At 45.0% G+C, this 17,647-nt stretch overlaps 2 protein-coding genes across 2 annotated transcripts; both read left to right on the forward strand.

Moving 5' to 3' along the window:
* Positions 1-578: 578 nt before the first annotated feature.
* Positions 579-14,409, forward strand: LOC120021584 (RAC-beta serine/threonine-protein kinase-like). Its single transcript, XM_038965384.1, has 14 exons — positions 579-855; positions 5,580-5,747; positions 5,966-6,094; positions 6,380-6,491; positions 6,693-6,840; positions 7,149-7,280; positions 7,764-7,829; positions 8,736-8,804; positions 9,901-10,023; positions 10,326-10,454; positions 10,993-11,207; positions 13,354-13,441; positions 13,990-14,092; positions 14,189-14,409. Exons 2-14 carry the CDS (start codon positions 5,702-5,704, stop codon positions 14,266-14,268), a joined length of 1,440 nt encoding a protein of 479 aa, XP_038821312.1. The 5' UTR covers positions 579-855; positions 5,580-5,701; the 3' UTR covers positions 14,269-14,409.
* A 568-nt stretch (positions 14,410-14,977) lies between these two features.
* On the forward strand, positions 14,978-17,209 carry LOC120021537. The gene is made up of 2 exons (XM_038965328.1): positions 14,978-15,234; positions 15,286-17,209. The coding sequence occupies exons 1-2, from the start codon at positions 15,143-15,145 to the stop codon at positions 17,096-17,098; spliced, it is 1,905 nt and encodes a 634-aa protein (XP_038821256.1). The 5' UTR covers positions 14,978-15,142; the 3' UTR covers positions 17,099-17,209.
* Positions 17,210-17,647: the final 438 nt, after the last annotated feature.

Consider the following 17,647-nt stretch of genomic DNA (forward strand, 5'->3'; position numbering starts at 1 on the left):
ACTTCCTGTTCACCCTGCTATCATCCAGAAGGCGAGGTCAGTACAGGTGCATCAAAGCAGGGACCAAGAGACTGAAAAACAGCTTCTATCTCAAGGCCATTAGACTGTTAAACAGCCATCACTAACATTGAGTGGCTGCTGCCAACACAGACTCATCTGTAGCCCCTTTAATATTGAAAAATGTATGTAATAAATGTATCACTAGCCACTTTAAACAATGCCACTTTATATAATGTTTACATACCCTACATTACTCATATCATATGTATATACTGTACTCTATACCATCTACTGCATCTTGCCTATGCCGTTCGGCCATCGCTCATTCATATATTTTTAATGTACATATTCTTATTCATTCCTTTACACTTGTGTGTATAAGGTAGTTGTTAAATTGTTAGATTAATTGTTAGATATTACTGCATGGTCGGAACTAGAAGCACAAGCATTTCGCTACACTCGCAATAACATCTGCTAACCATGTGTATGTGACAAATATAATTTGATTTGATAATCATTTTAAATTTAAATGAGGGGTAGGGACGTTCCAAGGATCCCGTATAGCACGGCCGTTTCGCCACGGGCCCAGACAGGGGGACATCTGCTCGGGCTGACGCACAACGTGTCCCAACTACGTATTTTTTTTGTTTTGTTGTTGTTGCCTGTTTGGGATTCCTTCTTGGATGGCCTGTAACAAAGATAGTATCTGTACTGGATTGAGTCTATCAAATAAACAAGAACAACGTGGGGCTAAGTTTTGAAAACAGCGTATAAATACGCATGTATATGCTATTTACGGCTCATACTAGTGCACCCTCTTCGCAAACACCACTGCAGCAAGCAGGCGAAACTCAGGTAACGTAACTAGCTAACGTTAGCTACACATGGATAAAAGGTGCAGGGTCGATAACTTGCTGAAAACAACCATCCTGAGACGTCCTTGTTGCAGAGATAGTTAGTCGGTGGGCCATTCCCATATCGTACTCGAGAAACAGACAGGGTTCATCGGTGTCTACTTGTTCTCAAGAGGCCATGACCATGGTGGGGTGCAAATGGAACCTAGCGTAGCTAGCTAACGTCAAAGGTTATAAGAGGTTTCTTCTGTTTGTTTACAATATAGGCTAACTAGGTCCTTGATAAAGAGTAAATGGTGAAGTTAAGTTGTAAGAAGTTACACGTGTACGTTTTAAGTTGCGGGTGGAAAAGTGACAGGTGTTGTTGTCAGTCCCTGTTCAGAGTTGAAGCTGGGCTTGCCAGCTAACAGATTGCCAACTAGCTAACGTTAGCTAGCTGCTATGATGATACTAAAGTTAGTGTCGTGTGAGCTGTTTACCAAAAACGTGATTAGCTGATCTAGCTAGTTCGAGATAGAAGTGGCTATCCAACATTCAGACCGTTTGTGCCTTGCCATTTCAATTTAACCCTATCTATTTAAGTGCATTTCATTTGCTATTCTTATTACAGCTAGCTACAGTCAGATGCACCATCGTCGATCCATTACACATTGATTGTCAACAAAATAGCAGTTATTGATTAGTCATTGCGCTCCAGATATATATATATATATAACGTTATATACAGATATCAAGTTTCAGCCTGTCCTGAGTAGCTAGTTAGCTCTCAAGCAAAACAGGTTTTAGTTAGCTATAGGTTTGACAGCTGATTTGCGTGTCGGCTAGGCGCCTACCTAGCTGGCCAATTCGATGTCGTTTGCGCTCTGTACACCCGTTGCATTGCAACACTTGATTCCGCTGTGCTGGTGTGCTTGCTGGTACCCACTGGCACGTTTCTCTGATCCATTGGTGCTTTCAAGACAACTGGGAACTCGGAAAATTACGAGGTCAAGTCATGAAGTCATTGATCTTCAGTTCGGAAAGACAGAGCTATAGAAAGAGGCCCTAGTTCCCGAGTTGGAATTCCGAGTTGGATGACCGTTAGAAAAATGTTTTTCCCATACGGGGCTCGTTTTTCCGAGATTCCAGTTGTCTTGAACGCACTGAAGTCGGAGATTAACGAGTTCCCAGTTGTTTTTAAAGGAGCGTTATCTGTTCTTGCAGCACAAGTCTTGCCCAGTGGTATAGTGCTTTTTTTTTAGGTGAGGGAGCGCGTTAAAAAAATACACGTCATACTTTCCCCAATCAAAGTTTGTACCGACAGATGTAAACAATTGAATAGCCTATCGTTATATACAATGTATCCTCCAATTGCAACGTCTGCCTATGCCCACACACATCGTCTCAAAAACATTTGTGTTTTTTAATATCCTCAAACACCAAGTTAGGCATAGGCCTCCTAATTTCCAAATAGGCCATCATCACTGTCAATCTTGAATTATAATTATTCACGTTTTACCGTTGAGACGTTCAAACTTAATCTCCATGCCAATCATTTCATTGATCTCAATCAGATTCACGGGAATATGCATTTAGATATTCTTGAATGACTGTTGTTTCGGGAGAGAATTAGAGCAGATGGTGTTAACAAACTATTAGCCTTTCTTGTATTTTGTTTCAATCAATGCATATATCCTGCCTAGTGGTGGGTTCTGTTTTGGCTCATGCAATTTTTTTGTTGACTATTCAGCTTCAGCTAACCATTTAAAAATATCGTTATAAATTACAGTAGGTGTTTTAGGTGTAACGGTAACTTTATAGGCCTACTGTGCTATGGTTTTATATTTGGTTCTGTTATGTCAAATGCAAATTAATAATTGTGATATTGATAGACGTTGCTTCGGCTTTGATCTAACTTTACTAAATGAGCAGCATTGTGAGAAGTGAATTTTCTATTTGTAATAATAATAATAATAAGTGATGAGTATGATTATTAGCCATAGGCAACCGATCTTGATGAGGTGAGCGCCCTGCAATGGTGCTGAAAGGACAGCGCCTGGATCGTGCAATGATGTTAAAGAAGTTGAATCAACTCGTGAAGCTGAAGGATAGCTCTGCCATCCTCCCAGTTCAGGAACAAACAATCATTTGCAGTAGGCCTATAGCCTAATGCTATAGCTATTTGTAGGCTATATCCTAATGTAAATACATATAGCTTGATATCATTGCACTGTTTGCAAGGAGAGCTTCATTGCAAGTAGGCATTTCATTGTATTGTGCATCTTTGTATCAAATACACGTTGATTTGATTAGCTTTGACACATGGTTACAGTATACCCTATTACGGAATAAAAGAAAACAGAGGTGAACTATCAATTCATTGAATTTATTTGCGTATGTTAAACATGTTATCAATTGACCAAGTTGTGAACATTACTTATTACTACCTAGAATTGTGGGAAATGTGTTTTAAAACAGCCATAAAAATCAAGCTTTTGGTGTGGTGTATTCATCTCAATAAACTATAACCTAAATGCAGTATTACTTCCAACTTGGCCCAAATCAAACTTCCAATTGCCCACCCTGACACTGAACAAAAATATTTGATTTTACAGAGTTACAGTTCATATAAGGAAATCAGTCCATTGAAATAAATAAATTAGGCTCTAATCTATGGATTTCACATGACTGGAAATATATAGATATGTATCTGTTGGTCACAGGTGTCTTAAAAACACATAGGGGAGTGGATCAGAACCTGTCAGTATCTAGTGTAACCACCATTTGCCTCATGCAGTGTGACACATCTCCTTCGCGTAGAGTTGATCAGGCTGTTGATTGTGGCCTGTGGAATGTTGCCCCACTCTTCAATGGCTGTGAGAAGTTTTTGGATATTGGCGGGAACTGGAACACGCTGTCGTACGCGTTGATCCAGAGCATCCTAAACATGCTCAACGGGTGATATGTCTGGTGAGTATGCAGGCCATGTAAGAAATGGGACATTTTCTGCTTCCAGGAATTGTGTACAGATCCTTGCGACATGGGGCCGTGCATTATCATGCTGAAACATGTGGTTATGGCGGCGGATGACTGGCATGACAGGATCCGTCACAGTATCTCTGTGCATTCAAATTTCCATCGATAAAATGCAAGTGTGTTCGTTGTCTGTAGCTTATGCCTGCCCATGCCATAACCCCACCGCCACCATGGGGCACTCTGTTCACAACGTTGACATCAGCTCACCCACATGACGCCATACACGCGGTCTGCCATCTGCCCAGTACAGTTGAAACCTGGATTAATCCGTGAAGAGCACACTTCTCCAGTGTGCCAGTGGTCATTTGCCCACTGAAGTTGGTTAAGACGCTGAACTGCAGTCAGGTCAAGATCCTTATGAGGATGACGAGCACGCAGATGAGCTTACCGGAATTGGTTTCTGACAGTTTGTGCAGAAAATCTTCAGTTGTGCAAACCCACAGTTTCATCACCTGTCCGGGTGGCTCGTCTCAGAGGATCTCGCAGGTGAAGAAGCCAGATGTGGAGGTCCTGGGCTGGCATGTTTACATATTTACAGGTGGTTTTGAGGCCGGTTGGACGTACTGCCAAATTCTCTAAAATGATGTTGGAGGCAGCATATGGTAAAGAAATTAACATTAAATTGTCTGGCAACAGCTCTGGTGGACATTCCTGCATTTAGCATGCCAATTGTATGCTCCCTCAACTTGAGACATCTGTGGCATTGTGCTGTGTGACAAAACTGCACATTTGTGTCCTTTTATTGTCCCCAGCACAAGGTGCACCTGTGTAATGATCATGCTGTTTAATCAGCTTCTTGATATGCCACACTTGTCAGGTGGATGGATTATCTTGGCAAAGGAGAAATGCTCAGTAACAGGGATGTAAACAAATTTGTGCAAAATGAGATAAATGCGCTTTTTGTGTATATGTTACATTACTGGGATCTTTTATTTCAGCTCATGAAACATGGGACCAACACTTTACATACTGGGTTTATATTCTTGTTCAGTGTAGAATGGGCCCTGCGTCTCAACCAGTATCCAATGTAGGCTAGATATCCCAACCAGGGCTGCAGCAACTTCCAGAGAGGGCTTTGCGGTGGTTACTGGGTTGGATGTTCTCGGCAGAACGGTGTCACCATAACCAAGTGGTCACACATCGTTCTGGGTTCCACTGCGCAAGAGGGGGTCCGTGGAGTTTTCTGAACATCAAGGCAGACCCACTGTGAATTAGGATTTATTTTTCTTAGTTTTGATTGGCCAAAGTGGTCAAGCATCCGACGGGCCTCCGCATCGCGCACATGTAGCCTATAGTTCTTACTCATTGTCGCCACCACAGTGAGAGCACAGGGAAGAAGCCAACATGATTGTTTTTCATGGAATTTTTGTGGTAGTATAATTTATCAGAATACATTTTCCGGAAATAGTTTTACCAGCTCCGTGTATTCTCCAATAGAAAACAGTGAGGGCACGCCACTCCTCCACGCCCCGGCAGCACTACACCCCTCGTTTTGCCCCATTGTCAAATACAAGCTAAGTTTGAGTTTTTTGTCATTCAGCCAGACAGGTTAGGTGCCAATAATATTTTTGCCGGGAAAATCATCTTGGATGCAAAACACTGTCAATCTCTGCTCATCTCTTTGTAGTCTGTGTAGGCTATGTCTTGCAAACACATGTAGGCTAGCTGTCATTTAATATTCTCTCATGTTGTGTTTTATTTTTTGTCTAGGTGGTGGGGCAATGTTTACACTGACACCCTCCTGACCAGTCCAACAGTTACCCAGGCCCCCCTCCCTTTACCCCTCCCATTCCTCACCTCTACCCCCTTCCACAACCTTTCCACCATTCACTATGAATGAGGCCAGCGTAGTCAGGGAAGGATGGCTCCACAAGAGAGGTGAGGACCCTCCGTTTCTTATTATTCACAGCAAATGTAATAAAATCACTTTCAAACACAATTTCAATAACATCGTCTGACAAAGCCATACATGTCTCGACACATTCTAATCCGAACTATGTAGCTGCCATAGAATGTGCATTGTGCCTAACCTCAGAGACTAGGTTATGAGAGTTGTCGGGTGCTGTGCACTCAAGCCCACTTGTTTCTCTGTGCAGGTGAGTACATCAAGACTTGGAGGCCGCGCTACTTCATCCTGAAGAGTGACGGCTCCTTCATCGGCTACAAAGAGAAGCCTGAGCTGTCCGACCAGAGCTTGCCCCCTCTCAACAATTTCTCAGTGGGAGGTGAGGGTCCCTCAAAGTGAAAACTATTGTTGATGATGTCACAGGGGACTCTGTGCAGTGTTGGTTCTGTAGCAGGGTTTACAGAGCAGGACCTGCTGTCCTCTCACCACCTCTGTACAGAACACTTAAATGGAGTGTTTTGGTGTTTGCAGGCCTGGATGTTGCTTTGGGGGTCTTCACAGTTCACACTTTGTAAATGAAACAACAGAGGTAAAAACAATGGATTGAGGCATTAAAACATTTGTAACGCTTGATCCCTCTTCTCTGTCTCCTCTTTCGTCCCAGAATGCCAGCTGATGAAAACGGAGCGGCCCAAGCCAAACACGTTCGTTATTCGCTGCCTGCAGTGGACCACTGTCATCGAGAGGACCTTCCACGTAGAAAGCAATGCAGAGAGGTGAGGAGGGGATTTGGGTAACTATGAGGTGTGGGAAGGGGCCAATGGAAAGGGTAGGTAGGCAGTGGGGAAGAGGGATAACAGTAGTCAACAGAGGTGGAGGGAGGGATATGTTTCTGTCTGTGTCATGGACAAACTCTTAGTGGTTCAAAGGAATCCTACAAGCTCACTATGGTGTAGTAATTGGACATTGTGTGTCAGAGAGGGGTGGATGCGTGCCATCCAGGCAGTGGCCAATGGGTTGAAGGTACGAGAGGAGGAGGAGCCCATGGACCTGTTTGGTTCTCCCAGCGACAGCAGCAGCATTGAGGAGATGGAGGTGGCCATGTCCAAGACCAACTCCAAAGTGGTGAGTGTGTTTGCAGTAACATATACTGTGCATATGACAGATACAAATGCTTACAAGGTAAAGGTAAGTGTCACACAAATACATGCTAATTGAATGACATGATAAACCACATGCTCACTCACACATTGTTCTTCCACAATGGTTGAATCCTGGTTTGTTCCTGCGCAGGTGTGTGATTGATCTGTTTAGTAAAGTATCACACTTCATCATCACTACCACTGTCCATCCTGCCCATTGGGAATGTGTTTGGCTGGACTGGGTCACCCAATATAAGCTATTTGATTGTCCAACCCTGTCTCTGTTGTCAGACGATGAGTGACTTTGACTACCTGAAGCTGCTGGGGAAGGGCACGTTTGGCAAGGTGATCCTGGTCAAGGAGAAAGCCACGGGGATGCACTACGCCATGAAGATCCTGCGCAAGGAGGTCATCATCGCTAAGGTAACGAAATAGGCCTAACCTATACCACTTTACAGTGGTGACTACTGGCCATCAGTTTATTATTGGGGAATGACGATCCGTATGCATTAGGCCTGTTCTGTAGTCTTAATTGTTCTTTATTGTGCATAGTATGTGGTATATTTTGTTTTATAAACTGGGTGGTTCGAGCACTGAATGCTGATTGGCTGACAGCCGTGGTATATTTATGTTATAATATGTTATAAGCAAAGGATATTTTAATTGTTTCTATTATGTTGTGTTTCTTAACGTTGCCTTAACACTTGCGTCGCCGGGCTTCATCTCATACGAGAAGCCGCCAATGCGCAAATTTGGAATGTCTTGTGTTTCCAGTAATACCTTCTGAACATACCCTGACTTCAGTGATTTGTGAAGGAGGGAATCTGTTTCACAATGACTGAGCCATGATGGTATTCTTATGTATGTGTTGCTGTGAAAGGCTGACCCTCTGATCTGTGTGTCCAGGACGAGGTAGCACACACGGTTACAGAGAGCAGAGTGTTACAGAACACCCGGCATCCCTTCCTCACGGTGAGTGCTCCGTGTTCCTCTCACCTCATTACATGTGCTGGTCCAGAACAGAACACCCACATGTGCTGTATAGTCCTGTGTAGCAGTGGTTCCCAACTCCAGTCCTCCAGTACCCTTAACGGCACACTTTGTCGTTGTAGCCCCAGACAAACTCCCCTGATTCATCTCATTGATGATTAGTTGAATCAGGCGTGCTTGCCCGGGTTTACTACAGAAATGTGTACTGTTGGTGGGACCGGAGGACTGGAGATAGGCTGTTGGTGGGACTGGAGTTGGGCTGTTGGTGGGACCGGAGGACTGGAGATGGGCTGTTGGTGGGACCGGAGAACTGGAGATGGGCTGTTGGTGGGACCGGAGGACTGGAGTTGGGCTGTTGGTGGGACCGGAGGACTGGAGTTGGGCTGTTGGTGGGACTGGAGTTGGGCTGTTGGTGGGACTGGAGTTGGGCTGTTGGGGTACTGGAGGACTGGAGTTGGGCTGTTGGGGGTACTGGAGGAATGGAGTTGGGCTGTTGGTGGGACCGGAGGACTGGAGTTGGGCTGTTGGTGGGACCGGAGGACTGGAGTTGGGCTGTTGGTGGGACCGGAGGACTGGAGTTGGGCTGTTGGGTGGAACGGAGGACTGGAGTTGGGCTGTTGGGAGGACTGGAGTTGGGCTGTTGGGGGGACTGGAGGACTGGAGTTGGGCTGTTGGTGGTAAAAGCTGTCATTTTTGTCTTGCCTTTTTTCATGAATTTGTATTTGTCATGCCTAGCCTATGACATGTCTCTATATTTTTGTTGTTAATCTTTTCTTATCACAGCATATTTTCTGGTACTTAAAGAAAATATCTGTGAACATCAGACGATAAAGAAACATCTGATCTAATAGGAGGACATTGATCAATTGTCTTCTTCCACCCTTCCAGACACTGAAATACGCTTTCCAGACTCATGACCGATTATGTTTTGTGATGGAATATGCCAACGGAGGAGAGGTGGGTGTCCCAATGTACACACAGATATGCATGAGCACACACACACAATTTTTTCGATTGCTTGAACACTGGGATCCACATGACCAAAACAATAATTAACAGATTGTAATTTCACATTGTTTTCACACTAAATGCAAATGATAAACACTTTTTTGCAAAACAGTAGACACAAATCTCTATTACAAGACACTTTTTGCAAAACAGTGCGACGGCCAAAAACAAAATGTTCACCCCTTTGTGTCCCCAGGACCAGGATTAAGACGAGGGTGAATCTGACTTTGCACTTGTCTTTTCTTACTATCACCGACTTTGCTGGTAGTTACTATGATATGTGGTTGTCTCATCTAGCTATCTTAAAGGGCCAATGCAGCTGTTTTTATTTCAATATCAAATCATTTCTGGGTAACAATTAAGAATCTTACTGTGTTTTCAATTAAAATGGTCTAAAAGAAACAGAGCAATTTCTGAACCACAAATTTAGCTAGGACTGTCTGGGAGTGGTCAGAGTGGGGAAGGGAGGGGAAAACTAGTTGTTATTGGCAGAGAAGTTTGGAACTCTCTTTCTAATTGGTCTATTAACTAATTTATTGCCTGGTGATGTCACCATGGAAGGCCAAAACTCCATCCCACCAAATACAGGCTGAAATTTCAGGTGGTTTTCACACTTAAAGGGCATTATCATCATTTTGACAATATTACATTACTATTTCAAACTCAGTGTGGAAATGTATATAAAACACAGTAAAATAATGTTTTTGGCTACACTTGGCCATTTAAGATGAATGCACTAAACTGTAAGTCGCTCTGGATAAGAGCGTCTGCTAAATGACTCAAATCAATATGGTGACATGAACCTTCTCATTCGATTAAATACTATACCGTTTGAATGGATTTGGCTAATTTTGTGATTTTTTTTTTTTTTTTTTAAAGTTGTGATGGTATAAGTGCATTTTGCAAGAGATGTGGTGTTTTGGCAAACACATGTATTTTAGTGGGCTGTATTAAAAGTGTTCAAGCAATGGAGAAACTGTTATATCAAAACATCTCAAATGAATCCTCCTTTTTTCACTCTCTTTTGCAATCTTCTTCCCTCTAGCTCTTCTTCCACCTGTCTCGGGATCGTGTGTTCACGGAAGACCGGGCCCGTTTCTATGGCGCTGAGATCGTATCTGCGTTGGAGTACCTCCACTCTCGTGACGTGGTATACAGGGACCTGAAGGTAGGCACTGAAGATTCTGTCCTGCTTTCATAGTCATCCGTCCTGCTTTCATATTCATCTAAGGATTTGGGTTTTCCTTCATACTTCAGTCATGTGATTTTCCTAAATGGTGGTAATAATGGTGATAATAATGGTGCCACAGGCCCAGCTTAGACACATTCCTCTCCCCACTGGAGGCTGGGGTTAAATTCCCCGCTCCAACTATTCAAACTGGCTGTCGTTCTCTCTATAATGTTATGACTGTCTCAATAATGTTTGAAACTCTGTTCTAATGTCTCATCCGTCTCGCTGCATCTTCTCAGCTGGAGAATCTAATGCTGGACAATGACGGACATGTTAAAATCACAGACTTTGGGCTGTGTAAGGAGGGCATCACGGACGGTGCCACCATGAAGACCTTCTGCGGCACCCCGGAGTACCTGGCGCCGGAGGTGAGGGCCCGCTGCTGGGCATGGCTAGTGGCACAAGCACATGCTACACAGTTGTCATACAACCTTAGTTGTTTTCATTAAGCACCAAGCGTAAGAAAACACAAACTAATAGGGAATAACTTTTTCCATTTCCGTTGCAAAATGTCTTCTCTTTTTGTAACAGTACAAATGCAGGAAGTGAGACAAGGAGAGAGGCCATTTTAGACTGTTCCTGGAAGAACCACTTGTTTTTATTGGGGCCATTTATTACCTTAAGATTAATTGGCTTATCCATTGATAATCCATTGTTTTCATGTTTTATGTTAATGCAGTGAGTATTTAGGTAGAAAGATACCTCATACTGTATGGTAATTTTGGCAATAGATTGCCTCTGGAACATTTATTTTGAAGACCCCATAAAGTGGCAGTTTGAAGTGACTCAAATCCAATCTGGTCACTTGCAAATTGTTGTTTAGACAGTTTTTTTGTCTGTCTGATTTTGAGCATTTAAGGCCTGCACTGTGAACAACGCTCCCTCCCTCCCTCCCTGCCCGTCCAGGTGCTGGAGGACAATGACTACGGCCGGGCGGTGGACTGGTGGGGCCTGGGCGTGGTCATGTACGAGATGATGTGCGGTCGGCTGCCCTTCTACAACCAAGACCACGAGCGACTTTTTGAGCTCATCCTCATGGAGGAGATCCGATTCCCCAAGAACCTGGCTCCAGAGGGCAGGGCCCTGCTCACCGGCCTGCTCAAAAAGGATCCCAAGCAAAGGTATGTGGTGCTTGGGGGGGGGTAGGGGTGGGAGGTGTGACTGACTGGCCTGCTCAGGGAGGACCCCGTTTGTGTTTGGCTGGGTATCTGCTTAAGTGTAAGTGTGTAAACTAAGTTCTCACAAGGGAAAAAGGCTATTTCTAGGGAGTTTAGAGTTAAGATTAGGATTAGGGGTTAAAGGTTGGGGTTGGGGTTAGGGAAAATAAGATTTTGAATGGGAATCAATTGTGTCCCCCCACAAGGTTAGATCAAATCAAATCACATTTTATTTGTCACATACACATGGTTAGCAGATGTTAATGCGAGTGTAGCGAAATGCTTGTGCTTCTAGTTCCGACAATGCAGTAATATCCAACGAGTAATCTAACCTAAAAATTTCACAACAATTACCTTATACACACAAGTGTAAAGGAATGAATAAGAATATGTACATAAAAAAAATTATATGAATGCGTGATGGTATAGAACGGCATAGGCAAGATGCAGTAGATGGTATAGAGTACAGTATATACATATGAGATGAGTAATGTAGGGTATGTAAACATATAAAAGTGGCATTGTTTAAAGTGGCTAGTGATACATTTATTAAATTTTTCCATTATTAAAGTGGCTAGAGATGAGTCAGTATGTTGGCAGCAGCCACTCAATGTTAGTGATGGCTGTTTAACAGTCTGATGGCCTTGAGATAGAAGCTGTTTTTCAGTCTCTTGGTCCCTGCTTTGATGCACCTGTACAGACCTCGCCTTCTGGATGATAGCGGGGTGAACAGGCAGTGGCTCGGGTGGTTGTTGTCCTTGATGATCTTTTTGGCCTTCCTGTGACATCGGGTGGTGTAGGTGTCCTGGAGGGCAGGTAGTTTGCCCCCGGTGATGTGTTGTGCAGACCTCACTACCCTCTGAAGAGCCTTACGGTTGTGGGCGGAGCAGTTGCCGTACCAGGCGGTGATACAGCCCACAGGATGCTCTCGATTGTGCATTTGTAAAAGTTTGTGTGCTTTTGGTGACAAGCCGAATTTCTTCAGCCTCCTGAGGTTGAAGAGGCGCTGCTACGCCTTCTTTACCACACTGTCTGTGTGGGTGGACCAATTCAGTTTGTCCGTGATGTGTACGCCGAGGAACTTTAAACTTTCTACCCTCTCCACTACTGTCCCGTCGATGTGGATAGAGGGTGCTCCCTCTGCTGTTTCCTGAAGTCCACGATCATCTCCTTTGTTTTGTTGACGTTGAGTGTGAGGTAATTTTAATTTTTTAGTTAAACAAGTGTGTGTGTGTGTGTGTGTGTGTGTGTGTGTGTGTGTGTGTGTGTGTGTGTGTGTGTGTGTGTGTGTGTGTGTGTGTGTGTGTGTGTGTGTATGTCCAAAGTACACACTCAAACTGTTTGTTCGTTCAGAAAACATGGATATTTATTAAATAGCACTGAAGTAGTATCTTCAACTGAACCTGACACAACTGTGGGGAAACAAGGAGTCAATATGGGCCTGCATCCCTGTGGAATGCTTTCGACACCTTGTAAAGTCCATGCCCCGACGAATTGAGGCTGTTCTGAGGGCAAAAGGGGGGTTCAACTCAATATTAGGTGTTCCTAATGTTTTGTACAGTCAGTGTATAGTCTACATTTGGCCTATATGAATTCAGGCTACTTTTGAAGCACATCTCCAGAAGAAGCTATCCATTTTCCTTTCTTTCTGTGCCACCAAATGGTTGCTTAGACTGGTAAAGTTACCAGGATGTTAGCTAGCTAACTAATGAGGTAAAATGACTGAACAAGGTGTTAACAAATGGTTAGTGGCCCGCGACTAGTTTTAGTTGCCTGTTAGATGGTTTTTGAATGTAAAAATGAGGCCTGTCACTGCTCAAAAAAAAAAAAAAATGTAGCCAAGATAATATGGGTCATAACTTTTGAACGGTTTGGGCTCGAAACAAGCACTCGGTTTATGCTCGGTTTGTTCTCTTTTCCACGGCACACTGGTGCTCCCAAATCAAAGTTCCAGGTCTTACAGCAAAACATTCAGTAGCATATGTGACCAAAATGATTTTTTTTGTTGAGCTTTCTGACAAAAAAAACGTGAGATGCTCTTCTTCAGAAAAGCAGTGCACCTAACGTGAGCGCACCATTTGAAGCAACCTCTGATTTTTGTTCTTGACAGGTTAGGGGGAGGACCGGATGATGCCAAAGAAGTGATGTCCCACAAGTTCTTCAGCGCCATCAACTGGCAGGACGTGGTAGATAGAAAGGTGAGTGACTGGAGGCTGATAGCTTCGCGCTACTGATAGTCAGTCAATAAATGGTGGCATTCCAGGTCTTTGATTAAAAAAACAATACAAAAATTATGTGACCTTTATTTAACTAGGCATGTCAGTTAAGAACAAATTCTTATTTACAATGATGGCCTACCGGGGGTTAACTACCTTGTCAGGGGCAGAACGACAGATTTTTACTTTGTCAGCTCGGGGATTCGATCCCAGCAACCTTTTGGTTACTGGCCCAACGCTCTAACCACTAGGCTACCTGCCGCCGTTTTTGCAGTCATGCTGTGCAGATCAGATTTTACAATGGGCTAGTTCCACGTCGACTGCCGTCTGACTGATCCCTGAATGACCTTGCATCATAAATAAGTAAAGTAAGTAGCCTGTTTCTGTAGCGCGAGGCAGCTTGATATACAAGTACGCCCCCTGGACAGGACACTAGTCTATCGCAGGGCCTTACACCCTAATCCTTCTTGATGCTGAGTGCCAAGCAGACCATTTGCCAATCAATCACTGCTCGCTCTCTTCCTCCTCAGCTGACTCCGCCCTTCAAGCCTCAGGTGACGTCAGAGACTGATACACGTTACTTCGACGACGAGTTCACGGCACAGACCATCACCGTCACACCTCCAGACAAGTGTGAGTTCATGTGTGTGCCTGTTTGTGTGTGACACAATATGTCACCAAGCATGTCGTTAGAGGTGATGTTGACTGAGTGTGTTCTTCGTGTTCTAGATACCAACCTGGACTGTGGCATCCCCAACCAGCCAGCACACTTCCCCCAGTTCTCTTACTCTGCCAGCATACGAGAGTGACCCTGTCTTTACCATACACACTGAAGATATGCATAGCGCATCAGCTCACACTCTCATCCACACACACACACACACACACACACACACACACACACACACACACACACACACACACTTTCTTGTAAAAAAAAAAACTGCAAGCTTGAGACTCCACATAGGCCAATGGATCTCTGGTCACAGCGGGGATTTAAGTGCCTAGTCTTGCAGCCATCTTGTCTGCTCAAACCCCGCCTACACTACAGTCACGCACAACAGCAGCCTGTGAACTGCACAGGACCTCAGTCAATACCTCACGTCGTCAACATCAGCAGCAGTAGCATATCATCCACGCACGGATAACTATAATCTATAGGTGGTGTTAAAGGACACTACTGCTCCTCACTGGAAGGTCTAGTACAGGGCTGCCCAACCCTCTTCCTGAAGATCTACCGTCCTGTGGGTTTTCAGTCCAACCCTCTTCCTGAAGATCTACCGTCCTGTGGGTTTTCAATCCAACCCTCTTCCTGAAGATCTACCGTCCTGTGGGTTTTCAGTCCAACCCTCTTCCTGGAGATCTACTGTCCTGTGGGTTTTCAGTCCAACCCTAATTTAACACACCTGATTCTACTAATTAGCTGCTCAACAGGACCTTAACTAGCTGAATCAGAACTGGTAAATTAGGGTTGGACTCTGAACCTGCAGGACAGTAGATCTCCAGGAAGAGGGTTGGACTGAAAACCCACAGGACGGTAGATCTTCAGGAAGAGGGTTGGGCAGCCCTGGTCTAGTACCTATAGGTGGTCCTGTAGGATACTACTGCTCCTCACAGGGAGGACTAGGACCTATAGGTGGTCCTGTAGGACACTACTGCTCCTCACAGGGAGGACTAGGACCCATGTGGTCCTGTAGAACACTACTGCTCCTCACAGGGAGGACTAGGACCTATAGGACACTACTGCTCCTCACAGGGAGGACTAGGACCTATAGGTGGTCCTATAGGACACTACTGCTCCTCACAGGGAGGACTAGGACCTATAGGACACTACTGCTCCTCACAGAGAGGACTAGGACCTATAGGACACTACTGCTCCTCACAGGGAGGACTAGGACCTATAGGACACTACTGCTCCTCACAGAGAGGACTAGGACCTATAGGACACTACTGCTCCTCACAGAGAGGACTAGGACCTATAGGACACTACTGCTCCTCACAGAGAGGACTAGGACCTATAGGACACTACTGCTCCTCACAGGGAGGACTAGGACCTATAGGACACTACTGCTCCTCACAGAGAGGACTAGGACCTATAGGACACTACTGCTCCTCACAGAGAGGACTAGGACCTATAGGACACTACTGCTCCTCACAGAGAGGACTAGGACCTATAGGACACTACTGCTCCTCACAGAGAGGACTAGGACCTATAGGACACTACTGCTCCTCACAGAGAGGACTAGGACCTATAGGACACTACTGCTCCTCACAGGGAGGACTAGGACCTATAGGACACTACTGCTCCTCACAGGGAGGACTAGGACCTATAGGACACTACTGCTCCTCACAGAGAGGACTAGGACCTATAGGACACTACTGCTCCTCACAGAGAGGACTAGGACCTATAGGACACTACTGCTCCTCACAGAGAGGACTAGGACCTATAGGACACTACTGCTCCTCACAGAGAGGACTAGGACCTATAGGACACTACTGCTCCTCACAGAGAGGACTAGGACCTATAGGACACTACTGCTCCTCACAGAGAGGACTAGGACCTATAGGACACTACTGCTCCTCACAGAGAGGACTAGGACCTATAGGACACTACTGCTCCTCACAGAGAGGACTAGGACCTATAGGACACTACTGCTCCTCACAGAGAGGACTAGGACCTATAGGACACTACTGCTCCTCACAGAGAGGACTAGGACCTATAGGACACTACTGCTCCTCACAGAGAGGACTAGGACCTATAGGACACTACTGCTCCTCACAGAGAGGACTAGGACCTATAGGACACTACTGCTCCTCACAGAGAGGACTAGGACCTATAGGACACTACTGCTCCTCACAGAGAGGACTAGGACCTATAGGACACTACTGCTCCTCACAGGGAGGACTAGGACCTATAGGACACTACTGCTCCTCACAGAGAGGACTAGGACCTATAGGACACTACTGCTCCTCACAGAGAGGACTAGGACCTATAGGACACTACTGCTCCTCACAGAGAGGACTAGGACCTATAGGACACTACTGCTCCTCACAGAGAGGACTAGGACCTATAGGACACTACTGCTCCTCACAGAGAGGACTAGGACCTATAGGACACTACTGCTCCTCACAGAGAGGACTAGGACCTATAGGACACTACTGCTCCTCACAGGGAGGACTAGGACCTATAGGACACTACTGCTCCTCACAGAGAGGACTAGGACCTATAGGACACTACTGCTCCTCACAGAGAGGACTAGGACCTATAGGACACTACTGCTCCTCACAGGGAGGACTAGGACCTATAGGACACTACTGCTCCTCACAGAGAGGACTAGGACCTATAGGACACTACTGCTCCTCACAGAGAAGACTAGGACCTATAGGACACTACTGCTCCTCACAGAGAGGACTAGGACCTATAGGACACTACTGCTCCTCACAGAGAGGACTAGGACCTATAGGACACTACTGCTCCTCACAGAGAGGACTAGGACCTATAGGACACTACTGCTCCTCACAGGGAGGACTAGGACCTATAGGACACTACTGCTCCTCACAGGGAGGACTAGGACCTATAGGACACTACTGCTCCTCACAGAGAGGACTAGGACCTATAGGACACTACTGCTCCTCTGATTTGGATGGAATTGAGACACTGATCTCTTACACTCAATTTCTTTCTTTCTCGCTCTCTCATTTTTGTTCTTTGTTTGTCGCTCCCTCTTTTCCCCTCTCTGTCCCCCCTCGTCCTTCTCACACTAACCCACTCACTCACACTGCTGGGTAGAAGAAAAAAACACTGATGTGATTCTTGTTTTCACAAATGAGAAACAAAAGTTTTCTCTCACTCATTGTTACAGTTTATAAGGAGTCATATGTCTGATTTATTCAAGTGCTCTTTTCTGTAACTAGCTGTTACCAATAGTGTTGAAGTGGTCCTACTGGGGGGGGTAAACAATGAAGCTGTTTCTCTGTCAATGTGATTGTGTGCTTGGAGAAAAGGTGGGACAACCAAAACTGAATGTCTGCATTTTGTGTTTGTATGTGTGCGTATGTCAGTGAAGTCGTGTGTGTGTGTGTGTGTGTGTGTGTGTGTGTGTGTGTGTGTGTGTGTGTGTGAGCACTCAAATGTAAACGAGCATGACGTGCATCGGTATCAGTAGAATGATTGGCGACATCACACTA

Source organism: Salvelinus namaycush, chromosome 26, assembly GCF_016432855.1.
Source record: "Salvelinus namaycush isolate Seneca chromosome 26, SaNama_1.0, whole genome shotgun sequence".
NCBI classification, from domain to species: Eukaryota; Metazoa; Chordata; class Actinopteri; order Salmoniformes; family Salmonidae; genus Salvelinus; species Salvelinus namaycush.